General features: G+C 38.7%; 1 protein-coding gene across 1 annotated transcript; it reads right to left on the bottom strand.

Annotated features, from left to right (window-relative positions):
* Window positions 1–6,717: 6,717 nt before the first annotated feature.
* On the bottom strand, window positions 6,718–13,600 carry LOC121519003 (caspase recruitment domain-containing protein 8-like). The gene is made up of 7 exons (XM_041801742.1): window positions 13,292–13,600; window positions 10,272–10,315; window positions 9,764–9,978; window positions 8,340–8,605; window positions 8,085–8,201; window positions 7,795–7,936; window positions 6,718–7,557 (listed from the first exon to the last, which is right to left on the bottom strand). The coding sequence occupies exons 1-7, from the start codon at window positions 13,373–13,375 to the stop codon at window positions 7,196–7,198; spliced, it is 1,230 nt and encodes a 409-aa protein (XP_041657676.1). The 5' UTR covers window positions 13,376–13,600; the 3' UTR covers window positions 6,718–7,195.
* Window positions 13,601–16,721: the final 3,121 nt, after the last annotated feature.

Below are 16,721 nucleotides of genomic sequence, written 5' to 3'. Positions count from 1 at the left end.
TACAACAGAAGAGGGAAAGAGAGGCAAGGGTGATACAGAAGCAGAGGGAAAGGCAGAGGTGAGGACAGGATTCTCATTATCTTTAGGATTAAAAAAGATAATGATTGTCTAGATGTAAAAAAACAATAGAATAAAAGTAGTTTAAAACATTTTTTAAAAGTAAATAATTTTAGAGTAAAAGTAGTTTTAAAAATAAAAACGCATATAGGCTATTCATGTACTTTTTTCTCTAAAATAAAGTTGTTTGTCTTCTAATGAGGGTGGTAGTGGCAGGTTTAGATTATAAAGGATAATGATTGTCTAGTTCAATAGTTAAAAATAGAATAAAAGTAGTTTTTAAAAAATGAAAACACATACACATGTATTTTTTTCACTAAAATAAGGTTATTTGTCCTCTGATGAGGGGGTGGTGTCGGCGGGGTTAGATTATAAAAGACATGATTGTCTGGTTTAATAATGAAAAAAATAGAATACAATAGTTTGTAATAGTTTTGAAAATTAAAAAATGTATATCATTATATTTTCTCACTCAAATAAAGTTATTTGTCCTCAAATGAGGGTGGTGGTGGCGGGTTTAGATTATAAAAGATAATGATTGTCTAGTTTAATAATTAGAAAATAGAATCAAAATAGTTAAAAAAAAAATAAAACATTTATTACTCGATTTTTTCACTAGAAAAAAGTTATTTGTCCTCGATGAGGAAGGAGGTGGCGGGTTTAGATGACAAAACAGACTAATTGTTTAGTTAAACAATTTAAAAACAATAAAATAAAAGTAGTTTTTAACTTAAAAATCCTATATTATTGTATTTTTTCACTAGAATAAAGTTATTTGTCCTCCAATGAGGGGGGGGTGGCGGTGGGGTGGCAGCGGGGATAATGATTGTCTAGTTCAATAATTAGGAAATAGAATACATTTAGTTTAAAAAACATAAAACATATAACAACAGCCTAGTCACAAACCACTATTTGTCTGAATAATCGTTTTGTGTGTGATGTCAGCATGATTGTTTTACTGCTCCAAACTGCGTTGGAGCCTCCCAGACCAAGAGTCATAAATATCAAACACGATTGGTATTTATGATTCTAAGTTGCAGTGCTTCTGACGAAGCACCCACAACAACCAGTGAGAGTGAGCAGCCAGGGTAGCGTCACCAGCTGGATCATAGGTACTTTCACCGCTCACGACCATAAAAACAACCGTAGCTTCATTCAGCCAGGATTTCATCCTCAGTCTTTCCTTTGTTTTAGGATTTTTGCTGCACCTTTAAGGCATGCCAAGGCATTTTGTTGTGGAGGGACAGCAAGAGGGTATCGACAGACATCCATGTTCGTTTGTTTTTTTCCGAAGTCACGTGATCACTGAGGTCGCTGGCAGGTCGGCAGGTGTCTGGTCTCCAGTGATCTGACAGTCTGGCTGTGTGCGTTCAGAGGATTGAAATTGTCTGGATGTCTGTGGTCACCCTTGTTTTTAAAATCATTTCAGATTTGAAAAACCCTAACCCTAACCCTAACCCTAACCCCCTAGTGTGTGTCTGGCCTGAGCCTATAGCAGAATAACTAGGGCTGATCCAAGTCTTAGCTGGAGAAGGAAAAGCATATAAGATAAGATATTCCTTTTTTTGTCCCGCAAGGGGAAATTCCAAATTTACAGCAGGAAGAATGGAGTAAACAAAGCACATGAGAGTAAAAAGAGCATTCAAGTAGTACAATGAATAAATAAAAAATAGGAAATATAGAAATGTAACTTACAAATAAAAAAATAAAAATACTATTTTCAGCTGTTATGTACATGTTGAATATATTACAGATTGGATAGGGGAGACATTTATATGTACACCTACGTGTATATACACATATATACATAATTATATATACACAGGGAAAAGAATCTGTCCAAGCACAAAGCCTTATAGAAGTCCATTGCTAACTTTGATGCGTGTAGAGACCTCATCATGAACTTCTGCTAACTGAGATGGATCAGATGGAAATGATTTTAAGCAGCTCCTGCACTGTCAACTTATTGTTGCAGTCTGTGTAATCAGATAAAACGGTCAGTGTTTGAAAGTAGCACTAAGATGTAATGAAACAAGCTGAGAGAAAAGAGCTCTGTCTGCAGGTAACTGTAGATCTTTAGGCACTTTAACCACTGTGCTGAGCTGGAGTCTAAATCCAGACTCTAATGCAGTGTTCATTTCAAGACAGTCAGAGTTGCTGAACACGACTTTCCCATGGATCTTTGCAGGTAAATAGTTTAGATATATGTCTATGCTTAGCTAAGGTACCTGACCTTCAAATCTAGTGCTTCTTTGACTAACACAGTTACCATACAGTATTTGCACCTCTTTAGACTTCATATGTTCTCTACTTTTCTCTGAAGTTCTCCATTAGCGGTTTTGTCAGAGGCGGAGCCAGAAGAGAGTTTCTTCCTGTTTGATGAGAACACTGTTGCACCGGCACCAGGAGCTGGCTGAATTTGTTCAGGAACTTTTTAAGGCTGTCCCAGGAACAGTTTGATGCTGTTCTTGCCATTGTGGCTCCCAGAATCACATGGCAGGTTACCCCATACATGTATTTTATATATATGAATATAAAATTCATGTCTCTTGGGTTCTGATGGGGGTAGAGTGCACATTTGGGATCCTTGTTTCCAGGTTTTGGATGTTCTGGCAGGTGATGGAGAAACATCTCCACATGTAGACGCCTGCGTGAAAGCAACCTGCACCCTCCAGAGCCTCCTAAGGTCAACAGAGGCCCAACCTCCATCCCTTGAAGACTCAGTCCTCCATGGAAAGTGCTGGTCTAACTATCTGGAATAACTGTGGCACACTTCATAAAAACAAATCTCTTTTATTCAAGATTGGTTTGATAATAATATTATCTATGTAAATCAATTATTTAAATTGAATGGTACACTCTACAATTATCAAGAATTTCTGCAGCATTATCAGATACCTGTAACCCCAAACAACAAACAATTTGCTGTTGTCTTCAATGCCATCCAATCTGGTGTATGTATGCTATTTAGAGGTGTTCTGTAACTACAGTGCCAGCTTCTTTTTCTGTAAATGTGACCGACTCATCGCTTGGAAAACTCTGCTTTAATTCTCACACAGTAAGAAATAACCATAAAATCAGAGCCCTTTTCCAATCTGAACTTGTTTCTTCCCCATACTGCATATTGGACTAGGCATGTAAAAAATGTATGCTGGGAAAAAAATATGGATCCTTCCACAGAATTTTTCTTTTGGTCAACAAAGTTAAAGAAGTCTCCTTTAAAATCATACATCGCTGTTATCCAACTAAATCCCTCTTTTTCAAGTTTAAAAAAGATCTTGATGTAAGTTGTACCTTTTGTGAATCTCATGCAGAGACTGTTACTCATCTGTTTTGGAAATGTACATAACACTGGCAAGATATTTGTAGATTCATATTAGATAATATTACCTGTGACTTTGAATTTTTTCTGGAAAATGTTCTTTTTGGCCACTTGAACGATCAAAAGTCCCATGCTAATGAATATTTTGTGATAAATCTCATAATATTACTTGCAAAGTTCCATATTCACAAATGTAAGTATTCAAAATTAAAACCCCACTTTGCAGCCTTTCAGAAAGAAACTGAGTTATAAATTAGAACTATTTCTTCATCCAAAATCAAGAAAGCTAGAAGAACTGTAAACATGTGCTCCCAATTTAAAGTTTTTGTCATTGATGAATTTAACTTATTTTCTTTACTTTTAAATATTTGTGTTGATATATTTTCCTCCTGGTTTTTTATTTATTTTTATTATTCATTACTCCTTGTTTTTCTTTGTCCTTTACTGTCTGTGCCACAATTATTTTTGAAAATTGTATTCGTATGTATTCATGCACTGTTTGTACATGTACATCTTGAAATAAAGTTCTTAAAAAAAAAAAGTTATGACTCATGGCGTCAAGAATGTGTTTTTTTTTTTTTTTTTGTTACAGTGGTTGCTTGTGGTGATGTAAGATCACCGTAAAACCTGACAATCAACCAAGTTTATTTTTTAAGGAGATATTACTGGAAGACTTTCACATTGTGGAGAAACAAAGTCTACAGTAAACAAGGCTTTTTACTTAATGTTTTCATACCAAAGTCATAGTTCAAAAAACATCTAATCCTTTGAGTGCTGTAATGGCCATTAATCTGGATTATCTTTGTTATTTTTATCAGTTTATTTCAAGTTACAGAGTTGTGAGAAGTATTAGCCTCCTCCCTGATTTCTTTTTATTTTGCATATTTGTCACATGTACATGTTTGGGAATAATATTTGATGCCGCTTTGTTTTATCAAACCTATTATCGATTTAAAGAGTTGTCTGTTATTAATGATCATATACACTGTGATACGAGCTCCAGGACAAAATACTGAGTATTGAAAAGTTACGAGGACTGTTTTAATCCTGTCCGACTCTAACCTGCAGCTCCTTACTCACTCGTACATGTTGTAGAAATGCTCAGAGCTGAACATACACTATACCATCCAAATAATTGAAATCAGGTGTTCCAATCACTTCCATGGCCACGGGTGTATAAAATCAAGCACCTAGGCATGCAGACTGTTTCTACAAACATTAGTGAAAGAATTGCTCGCTCTCAGGAGCTCAGTGAATTCCAGCGTGGTATTGTGATAGGATGCCACCTGTGCAACCTGTCCATCATGAAATTTCCTAACTCCTAAATATTCCACAGTCAACTGTCAGTGGTATTAAAACAAAGTGGAAGTGATTGGGAACGACAGCAACTCAGCCACAAAGTGATAGGCCATGTAAAATGAAGGAGCGGGGTCAGCGGATGCTGAGGCATATAGTGCACAGAGGTCGCCAACTTTCTGCAGAGTCAACCACTACAGACCTCCAAGCTTCATGTGGTCTTCAGATTAGCTAAAGAACAGTGCCTAGAGAATTTCATGGAATGGGTTTCCATGGCCGAGCAGCTGCATCCAAGCCATACATCACCAAGTGCAATGCAAAGCGTCGGATGCAGTGGTGTAAAGCACGCCGCCACTGGACTCTAGAGCAGTGGAGACACGTTCTCTGGAGTGGCGAATCTTCTCCATCTGGCAATCTGATGGATGAGTCTGGGTTTGGGAGTTGCCAGGAGAACGGTGCTTGTCTGACTGCATTGTGCCAAGTGTAAAGTTTGGTGGAGGGGGGATTATGGTGTGGGGTTTTTTTTCAGGAGGTGGGCTTGGTCCCTTAGTTCCAGTGAAAGGAACTCTGAATGCTTCAGCATACCAAGAGATTTAGGACAATTCCATGCTCCCAACTTTGTGGGAACAGTTTGGGGATGGCCCCTTCCTGTTCCAACATGACTGTGCACCAGTGCACAAAGCAAGGTCCATAAAGACATGGATGAGAGAGTCTGGTGTGGATGAACTTGACTGGCCTGCACAGAGTCCTGACCACAACCTTACTGAGACTGAGAGCCAGGCCTTCTTGTCTAACATCAGTGTGTGACCTCACAAATGTGCTTCTGGAAGAATGGTCAAATATTCCCCTAGACACACTCCTAAACCTTGTGGAATGCCTTCCCAGAAGAGTTGAAGCTGTTATAGCTGCAAAGAGTGGACCGACGTTTTTTATTAAACCCTATGGATTAAGAATGGGATGTCACTTAAGTTCACGAGTCAAGGCAGGTGAGCGAATACTTTTGGCAATATAGTGTACTTCTACTACTCTAATCAACCCCCTTTGAATCTTGACTCACCAAAAGGGGCCTTGATTGGTCAGAAGACCCCCCCCCCATCCAACAAGAAATGGGAACATTTGAAGTATTTTAACGGTTCTAGTGACAAAGTCCAACCAGAGGCTACGATATGGTTTTAAAAAATGTTTTATTGAAAAACATATCAAATCACTCAATCAGCCAGATTGATAATCAAGTTGTGAGACATAACAGATTAAATGTAAAAGTAAATTTGGACAAACTGTGGGTCCCTGTATTTTATTAATAATCAACAGTTCTTTGACTTAAGGAGAAATTCTCTCTGTTAACACACTGTGGTCCAACCTCTTTTAAAGAAAACTAACCTTGACCCCTCTGATTTTAAACATTTTTAATCAATTTTAAACCTTTCATTTGTATCCAGAGTTCTAGAAAAGGTGGTTTTAACACAGCTTTAATCTCTTATGTCAACCTCTTTGAGAAACTCCAGTCTGGTTATAGTGCTGGTCACAGCGCTGAGACGGCCCTCCTCAAGGTGACCAATGATTTGTTTTTAGCTACAGATAGAAGGGAGGGGAGGGTTTTAATTCTTTGAGATCTCAGTGCAGCCTTTGATACACAGACTGTAGAAAGAATTGGACAAACCCCGTGTGACGTCAGTCGTCTGCTTACAACAGGCAGACTCGCTTCTTGAAGCCCATTCGTGGACACTTCCATATCGAAATCGCAGCCTCAACTGAACTTTGGATCAACCTAATGGCCCGCCCACTAAGCGCGACTTCCTGTCAGCCTGCTAGCTAGCATTCCGGTTGACAGAAACGGAGCCTCTGCCTGCTGAGCTATCTGTCAATCAAATGAGATGCGCCAATCAGCTTTCATCCTAAATATAATCCAAACGATCGTGGTACAAAAAAATTCACTCCCCGTAAAGTGGGAGCACAATAAGACACTAGCTAATGAGACATGTTTGGTGTTTTGAACCAGGCTGTAAATCAGTTTATTTTGTGTGTCAAAACCGGCTGTTTAACATGTGTGGAGATGGAACTTCCGGTGTTCCAGCAGCCAGCCTCTAGTGGACACTCGCGGTATAGCAATTTTTTGCACTTCTGCATTGGCTTCATGTTTTAGGACTGGAGGTTGCTGCTTGCTTTGATACTGTTGTTCCTGCTGTTTTAGTTGAACCTCTTAGAAACTGGGTGAGCATCAGGGACACTACACTTATCTGGTTTTATTCTCATCTTTTAGAGTGAACTTTTGTGGTCACCACAGGTCATCACTCCTTTACCTCTACTATTACCTGTGGTTTACCACAAAGTTTAGTTTTAGGCCCAAGTGAATTCTTTATCTTTATGTTGCCCCTTAGCCAAATAATTCAGCACCCTGCAGTGGAGGGAGTATTTCATCCTCATATTATCCATCTCATTTCAAGGTTCCAACACTGAAAGGGTTCATTGTAAAGCAGCCAGCTGTTTACATCATCACACCCCTCAAATCTTTCTTTGTTTTTATTTTAAGTTCAGCGCTCTGCAAAGCCATGGATCCGCCTCAGAAAGAGAGGCGATCAGGGCTTCAGCCCCCTTTCCTCGCACTGAATCAATCACATCCGCAGCTTTGTCTGCTCTGGCTTTGGTGCGGAAGGACTGCCTCTGTTCATCATTTATAACACCGTCCTGCAGGAGTCCGTCTATGAGATGGTCCAGAACAGGATCTGACACTCTTTTGATGAACTCTGTCCTAGCTGAAAAAAGCCTCTCTTCTGCAGAGACTCTGTCCCCTATAGGGACTCTGTCCTCTGCTGGAGCCTGGTCCCCTATAGGAAGCCTGTCCTCTGCTGGAACAATATTCGGCAGAGTTTCTCTTCTTGAACCTGGAAAGAAAAGACAGAAAAGACCTTTGTTTCACACTTGATTTCTTCAGTATTACAGAATTTTATCACTAAATAAATAATATTACATCAGGTAATCTTTGTGCACTTGAGATCCCTTCTGTTGGGCTCTCATTAGAGATATTTCATACTGAGTCATGCCTATCTATGCTGCAGACCGAGACTCGTTGTACAAGGTGTACTATAGGGCCCAAAGAGAGATGGATGGAGCCACATTACCTTCAAGAAACACATCACATCTCCAGACTTCTCTCCTGTCTTGGTCCTGGACTGTCAGTGTCACTTCCTCTTGGTTTGTTGGGAGGAAAACTTCAAATGATGGGAAATAATTTGGTCCATAGCTTATGTGGAATTGTTCATGCTGGAAAGATAAAAGCAAATTGTTATTGTCCAATTTCTTAAAGAAATCTTTAAGCCTGACAATTAATGAGTTTGTTAATAATATGAGCCCAAATTATATTCATGGTGAATCTGTTTCTAACCATTAGAAGTGAATGAGATTATCTCACCTCTGGCTGAATTTGGAAGTCCTCCGCTTCACAGTGGACGCTGTAATTCTGACCAAAGCTGAGAAGACATTTAGAAGAGGCCTTGACTTTAGCTGCTCCATCCTGCTGATAAGTGAGCTTCAGAGAAGAAAACAAACGTTCGAAAAAAGGTGTCAGAGGAAATGTATTAATAAGGGGCATGAGGTTCTTCCGAACCCCAATACAAAGCTTATGATCTGATTTAGAGAAATCCACAGATATGACACTAAGTTTTACCTTGTCATTATCGACGTTTTCTGGCTCCAGAAACACATAGAGCACTTTTTTCCTGATGGTGAGAGGTCGGACGAACAGCAGGACTGCTCCGTTTATTGGCAGGGAATTTCCCAGAAACCTTTTAAAAAAATCCCAGACCAGGCCAAAGGCGGATGGGTGAGAGACTTTCACAACCACATGAGTGTCTGTGATCTCCAACGGCTCCAAGAAGCTCATCCCATCATCAGTGATGTTGACAACAGACAAGCCTCCATCAACAAGCAGTCCTGGGACAGAACAGAGCGGTTTGATTAGAGTATGTTACCACTGAGAGTCAGAATTTATCTCCTGATGTCAGCTCTGGACAATCCACATGATCATCACTGTACAATCTCCTGGTTATCTTTGTTCTGCAGCGCTGTGTCATTGTGTAGGTACCGTACTCACTGTTTTATAAGGAAACATACAATTCAAGTTGGTTTTTATTCAAACTGAATTTGGATTTGAGAACATGAGAGATTACCTTATTGGAAATCCAGTGGATTGAACTTGGTTGTAATAGTGTCAGTTGTAAATGTTACTGTGCTGGTATTTAATAGTTATTTCAAACATTTGTTTTGCTTATTACCTTTTATTTTCATTGGGACTGTTTAAATGTAATCCATGTGGATTTTTAGTGTTTGTCTGGACCCCAGGAAGAGTAGCTCCTATTTCAGTAGTGACTCATGTGGATACAAACAACCAGACAAATGAATCTCAATGATCTAAATGTCCCCATAGAGCTCATAGTGCCACATATTTCCCCTCTCAAACACTATGCTCCCAATATGATGGTCTTATTGTTGTCAGTTCAGTCTCTAAGTAGTATAGGAGGTAGGGTCTTCAGTTATCAGGACCCTCTCCTTTGGATTCATCTGCCCTTTAAAAAACCCTCTCTACCTTTAAGAGTAGGTTTAAAACTTTCCTAATGTTAAAATGTAGAGTTAGGGTTGGGTCAGACTTGGACCAGAACATTGTTGTGCTGCTTTAGGCTGAGACTGCTGGGGGGTGGCGTTCTTACGCCCATCTCAGACTGGACATGTGAGATACACGTCTTGGCCGTGACATGTCTTTACTTTCAGTTTGTTTGCAGGTTAACAACATGTCACAGGAATGATAAACAGGGTACGAGGACACTTCTGGTTCGTGATTTTAGAGGTAAAAGTCTGGTTTAGCATTTCTTTGGAGAAACTCTCATTGTTTGTACAGAATGCTTTTACTCTGAAAAGCTCCCGGCATGATTCCACTATGCACTGAATCAAATCAGTTGAGGTTAGCTGACTTAAAATGAAAATGAGAGGGCTTTGACAGCAGAGAGACTCGGCCAACAGATCACTGCAGGATAATTCAAACATGTTAATTTAGCATTTTCAGTGATATATCATTAAAGACAGCCTTTACTCTACCTTCCTTTGATTCGCCGTGTGGGAGGCGGACCTGACACACAGCTTCTTCAGGACACTGGATGTCAAACAGCGGCCCTGCGGCCACCTTGCCAGCTGACTGGAGGAGAGCCTCATCCCATTTGACAGTCTTGTACTGAAGCTCCGCCTCCTTTTCCATAGTAAACACCAGCCCAGTGGAAGCACACTGGAACACACCCTGACCAGGACACATGAACCTGTAACACCAACAGTCTGGATTTATGCAACCCTTTCACACAGACACATCAGACGGAGGAACGTTTGAATTCTTCAAATATACAAGTTCTTCAACTATATGTAATGACCTGCTGGTCACATGACCTGATAACTTTCAAATCTGCATTTGATTTAATTTCATATCATATTTGTGTCACAGTAGCACTAACCGGCTGACAGTTTTATACAGGGCAGAGCTTTGCTTCAAACTCACCAAGTCATCAGTTCGTGAATTTTTGATGTTTAACAGACACAAAGCCTTTTATAAGATTACCTGTATGTAGAGCCAGTCTTTTTAGGTGAGAAGGATGATGGAGCCTGGAAATAAGAGAAGATCGATGTTATTTAGTTAGACACCACTTCTTATTTGTTTGATTAGAGTTCATCTGATTGATTAATTTCTGAGTGCTAGAATACTAAACTCAAACTGTAACACTGTAGACCTAGCAGTACACTTCTGATGAGGGCATTTTTCTACATCCTGTTAGGATGCTTTTTAACTGTTTAATGATCACATCAGGACTGAAACCATGGATGGAAATTCTCCCATCCAAAATGAGAACCAGCCTAAAAGCTTCCCTAGAACATTAGACTGTCACACAGTGACGGTTCTGTTGGTTCTTGAGTGATTCAGTCTCTTTAATATCACCCAGCAATGTCCATTAAAGGGACAATTTACCAATTTTTGAGGGGGGCATGGATAGAAAATGTGTCTGACGGTCTCAATGATCAGTGAGTCACTACGCTCCCTTTAAACTGTAAGGAGAACTTTCCGCTCATGTACCCTTAAAATCTCTGCTGGGTGGAGGGACTCAGATGTCTGTAGGTGTCTGCTCTTTTTTTTTTTTTTAAATTGGTGATAAAGTAAAAAAAAAAAATACATACACAAAACAGTAATAAGAAAACACAACAAACATACACCCACACAAAGAAACAAACATTATTATGGCTTTGGTGTTGGATAATCCGTGGTGTGGTAAAGTGTCCTGGCTTATACAGTAGCTATATATTACTCCAGTCTTGTAAATTATGGGGAAAAGGAGATGGCTATGAAGAAAGTATAGTTGTCCTTAAAAAAAAAAAAAAAAAAAAAAAAAAGAAAGAAATTGGGGGGTGAACTAACTAGACTGACAAATCAGAAATTGAAATAATAACAATATCATTAATAATACTGATAAAAATAATTATTATAATATTATGACGATATTGATAGAAGACATATAATAATAAAAAAATTTATAAAAATAAAAAGAGGGATTTTTTTAAAAAGAAAAGAAAATGGTGGGGCAAAGATACAGAGGAAGAAAAAATATATAAAATAAAAAAATAATACAAATAAAATTCAAAAATGAAGGAAGTGGATGGACAATGAAGCTACAGAGTTAAGGTGGTTCAGGTTGGATTGTGGACATGTACAGGGCTTAGTTTTAGTTTTAGTAAACTTTAGATGGATAGTAAGTGGGTAATGAATGTGTTCCAAGTTTCATTAAAAGCTGATATATTGTTTTTTGTGTGCTGTCATCCTCTCTATTTAGATGTATTCTGTTAGTAAGGTGGTCCAGTGTTTGATATTGCAGGATTGTTTGGATTTTCAGTTTTGAAAGATTATTTTCTTGGTGACAGAGAGATGAGTAGTGGGTTTCTGTGTTTGGGTGGGATGGTGGTCTGTGATAAGTCTCCCAGTAAGCAGAGCGATGGGGATGCTGGGATTCTGCAGCCCAAGTTAGAGGAGAGTTTTTCCGTGACTGATAACCAGTGTGAGTGCACTGGTTGACAGGCCCAAGTGCCGTGAAAATAGTTGTCTGTGCTACCCAAAGTGCATTGTGGGTAGGTGTCTGAATTAGTAAGTCCCATTTTAAACATTTCCCTTTGGGTGATGTGTGCTCTGTGGATCGTTTTGTGTTGTACAAGTTGTAAATTGGTGTTACTGGTTATTGAGAAGATGTTTTAAGTTATTTGTATCCAGAAGTCAGGATTGGGAGGGAGTGATAGGTCATCTTCCCATTTTATGGTTGGGAGCGTTACTGATGTGTCTGATGAGGATATGAGTTTGTAGATTTTTGAGCTTGTGAATGACATTATTCCACTGATTATCTCAGATGGTTGAAGGGTTTTATTGATCACGTTGATTTTGGATTTAATCATGGATTTTAATTGTTGATAATGGAAAAACTGCTCCCTCCCAATCCTGTACTCCTGGATAAGTGTATTGAATGAGATGAACTGGTTGCTTTGGAACAGGTGATGGAGGTGAGTGATGCACTTTTGTTGCCATGATGGGAAGTGGACTGGAGTGTTGTGGAGCTGGAAGTCGGGGTTGTGCCATATCGGAGTGTATCTACATGCTGTTAGTGGTGCTTTGGTGATTTTAAGTGTTTTTCCACCAGGCTGTCAGAGTTGTAGAAATGGTGATGTTCTTGTAGAAGTCCAGCTTCTTTATTGATTGTGGTAGAAAGGGGAGGTCAGTAATTGAGGTGGTTTTACATAGGTTTTTTTCTATTTCTAGCCATGGTTTATTGAGGTGGTGTTGTTGGCTCCATTTGTATAGATACTGTAACTGATTTGACAGGAAGTAGTGCAGAAATTTTGGTACTTCTAGACTGCCTCGTGATTTTGCATTCTGTAACATTGAAAGTGAGATTCTAGGTCGTTTGTTTTTCCAGTAAAATTTGGTGGTTGGTGAACTGAGGGTCTGCAACCATTTGTCAGTGGGAGCTATGGGGAGCATGGAGAACAGGTAGTTGATCTGGGGAAATTATGTGAGGTTTAATTCATCAGTAAACGTGATCTTGCCTCTTACCGGGTGATTCAACCAGGTAGCAGAAGATATCAGGGAATGAAACATCAGGCCACTGAGTAGGATTATTCGTCCACTCTTTAATAAGATACGGACAAGAATCAGATCCTTTTAGAGTAATTTTTAATGTATCTATCTCTGATAATTGGCTGTAAGGAATCAATGTATACATTTTAGCGGTTAGCATATACTAGTTTATCAGAATTTAAAATCTGTGGGCTGACAGTGCTGATGTTTTTCCTAAATATAATCTAAACCATCATGTTACAAAAAAATCAGTGAGAGCACATGAAGACATTAGCTAATGAGACATGTCTGGTTTTTTGAACCAGGCTGTAAACCAGTTTATTTTGTGTGTTAAAACCGGCCGTTTAACAAGAGTCCAGACGGGACGTTCCTGCAGCCGGCCTCTAGTGGACACTCGCGGTATTGCATTTTTTTTTGCACTTCCGCATTGGCTTCATTTTTTAGGACCGGATGCTTGCCGGTACACTAACCTCTTTTTCGGTGGTTTGAAGGTCGGTGTCTGTTGAAGAGTCCGTTTTTTTGCGTTTGTTGGGGTTGGTCTGGTCCGTGTCCATGGTGATCTGCCAGTTGTAGTAATGGTTGATAAAAGCCTCGACTTCAGTTAATTCCTCCACTGTACGGGTGTATTGTTCCGGGTTGGTGATTGGAGCAGGGCTTTGGATGAATTTAGAATCAGAATGTCCTTTTTTGTATCTTGTTTTTTACTTTTAAAGTTCTTTCGTTCTGATTTGATCAGAAGTTCGGCGCCACCATCTTAAATCTCGATTTTTCACGTTCGGTCTCGCCTCCTCTCGTTCCGCTTCTCTCAGACACAGCGCCCCTCCTCCTCTCTGTGCCGACCTGCTGCCAGCCCACAGACTGCCCACGGAGGGCTGAATCTAGGGTGGATCTTCAGCAGTACACCTTGAGATCACCTGCTGCGACCACGAGAAAGGTTTTCTTTCTTTTAGAGTGAAAGAAGTCATGGATGCAAAATAAACCAAAATCTCTAAATTGACCAGAACATGAAAACACAATGTTTTAACCTGTAGTCCTGTCTGAAACAGCTGCTGCAGTGATACCCAGCCTGTGGCTCTTCAGTGAGGATTTGTGGCTCTTTTATGTCTTTATTTGAAATATTATCCCCCCCAGAAAACCTTAAAAAAGAGAAACCATGACTTCAGAAATTATCCAATACAGGTTACATTGATAGAGTTTGTTTCCCACTCTTGTACAGTTGGCTTAAACCTTTATTTATCTGTATATTTCCATTGCCCTTATTTGCAATTTTCCCCTTTATTTGCCAGTTTTAATCAATTTTACAGCTTTTTAAGCCCACGTTTTTGCCCCTTCTCACCATTTAAGCGGCCTTTTTTCATTAAATGCCACTTTTTTCCCATTTTTGCCACTTTTGTCCATTTTAATCTCTTTTCACTCATTTTTTGCCACATTTTGCCACATGTAACTCAGTTTTTGTTATCAATTTTTGCCATTTTTCACCAGTTTTTTCCCCTTTTTATTTTGCTTTTTAAAATTTTCCCCCTTTTTGCCATTTTTTGCTCATTCTTGTACATTTAAGCTGCCTTTTGCCCATTTTAGTTATTCATATTTTGCCACATTTTACTGTTTTTGACCATTTTTGCCACCTGTAACTTATTTTTAGTCACTTTTGCCATTTTTTCCCCATTTTTTGCCAACTTTCACTCATTTTTTGCCACTGTTTTGCCACTTTTTGACCATTTCACCGCTTTAACTTATTGTCATTGCCACTTCAACCCATTTTCACCACTTTTCACCACTTAGATTGTGGCTCTTGCAAAGGTGTTTTTAACAATTTGGCTCTTTGGTTGAGTAGGGTTGAGTAACACTGAGCTACTGCATCATTTTGACTGTAAGCTCCTCATCTAAAACTATTCATTCTACTAGATATGTAATATTTAATACCTGACAGACAGTCAGACCTTTAAATGTGAAAGGTTCACTGAAACTAAGATCATGTCACCATCAGTTGGTATGCGCTTGTTTGGAGAGGGCATAATAATGATAATAGAAATAAGAATAACAATAGAAATGATAATAATAACAATAGAAATAATAATAATAATAATAGGAATAATGGATCATTAATATGAGGCAATTCTGTATTCTGTTGCTTGGCTATAGAAACTCAAATAATTTACATTTTAATCATGTCTGCAGCACAATGCTATTTCCATTTTTTTCCATTTTATATATTTTTATGGTGATTTTCAGTATTTCTTCTTTTTTTTCCCAAGCAAAATGAACAAAGTAAAAGGTAGAGGAGTGCAGATGCTCTAAGCCTTATTGTTGGTCTAATAGCAGTTTGGAAGTATATGCTTATTTATGTATAAAACTGTCTTTTTCAGTTTAGTGGGAAAATAATGTTTATTTTGAAGTACTTTTTTTTCAATTACAGCAAAAGAATTCAAAGAATTAATTGTCTTGTGCAAAAATAAACAGATTATTAGTGCATTTTTTTCTTTTCTTGAAAACTCTTCCCTCTCCCTCGCAGCTACAGTCAGTTATTCTAAATATTTAGTAGAGACTAGCAGCATAGAAAACAAACACATGGTGACAGCTTATTTTGTTCATGCTTACTGTTGTGATAAACCCAGTGAAAACCGAAGAAGACATTGTCTTTGTGTGATCAGATTATTTTTATACAAATATGCTGAGTATTCATCAACTTAATGTGAATGTGAGGGTATTAAAATAAATTGGTGGTTGGTTAAGTCAGTGGGCTAATATTTTCATTATTTTAAAAGATTTTTTATGGCGAGAAGTGCGTTTTTTCTCACTTAAGCCCCTGCCCCCCACAATATCTGTGCACATCCCTGTGTAGAATGAAAGATGATCTAAAAGAGGGGAGATTAAACTTCGACTCATGAGTTAGCCTGGGTCGACTCTTTACTGTGTTTCTGCTGAAGTGTGAGCTGACTGTAGACTGGAGAGGTTAAATCAGGTAGGAAACACTACCTTATTCACTCTTTAAAATATTGGCAATGATGAACGTCCCCTAAGATTTGGATTTTACACTTTAGAAGATGGCTAGTTTTTGCTTTAGGCTGATTTAGTCCAACTTTACTGACTCCAGTAATGTAGAAACACTTAAAGGGATACTTCAACATTTTGGCATATTTGCCCTTTGCCATAATTCCTTTAGTCTTACTAACAGGTTCATAACCTGTAGTTGTCGGTGCAAGCTATTTTTAGATTGTCGGTGCTGAGATGGGAGCTGCTCTGTCAATGCTATGGTGTCTTATGGTATTTCCGGCTTTCCCTCATCAAACTCATCAAATACACAATCCAACAACTCCAAAATGCTCTCGTGGGCAAGTTGTGTGTTGTAACATTACAACACATGAGGCAAATACTAGGAACTATTTCTTGAGTAAACCACTGGGCGGAGTGACACAGTGCAGCTAGAAGGTTAATTAAACATCTCAGTTCCAAAACATGAGAATTTCTGGCTGTTATTTTAGGTATCAGGCTTCAAATGGTTAATTTTGTTGACTAAAACTATTAAAATGATTGTCAATTAGAGCAGTGGTTTTTACCTTATTTGTCCAGATCCAAGTTAAAGCCAAAATCTCAAAGGCACACCACGGTCATATCTAAACAAAAAGAGCTTCTATAGTAGGTGTTACAGTTCCTTTACTTGTGTGGCTGTAGTAACTACGTATGGTTGTACAAATTCCTACGGCACCCCTAAACGTGTACCAAGATACACCAGTGGGCAATGCCGCATCATTTAAGAACCACTGACTAGACTAAAACGAGCTAAAAATAGACATTTGGTAGTTCAAAACTCTGACTAACAGTAAGTTTAGGTTTTTGTTACAGAGACTTAAACTAGACTAAATTGTTGGTGCTCAGCTGTCAGACTTTAAAAATCCATGA

Source organism: Cheilinus undulatus, linkage group 12 (assembly GCF_018320785.1).
Source record: "Cheilinus undulatus linkage group 12, ASM1832078v1, whole genome shotgun sequence".
In the NCBI taxonomy this organism is placed as follows: Eukaryota; Metazoa; Chordata; class Actinopteri; order Labriformes; family Labridae; genus Cheilinus; species Cheilinus undulatus.
Note: the sequence above shows the minus strand (reverse complement) of the source record. Positions and strands in the feature narration are given on the sequence as shown.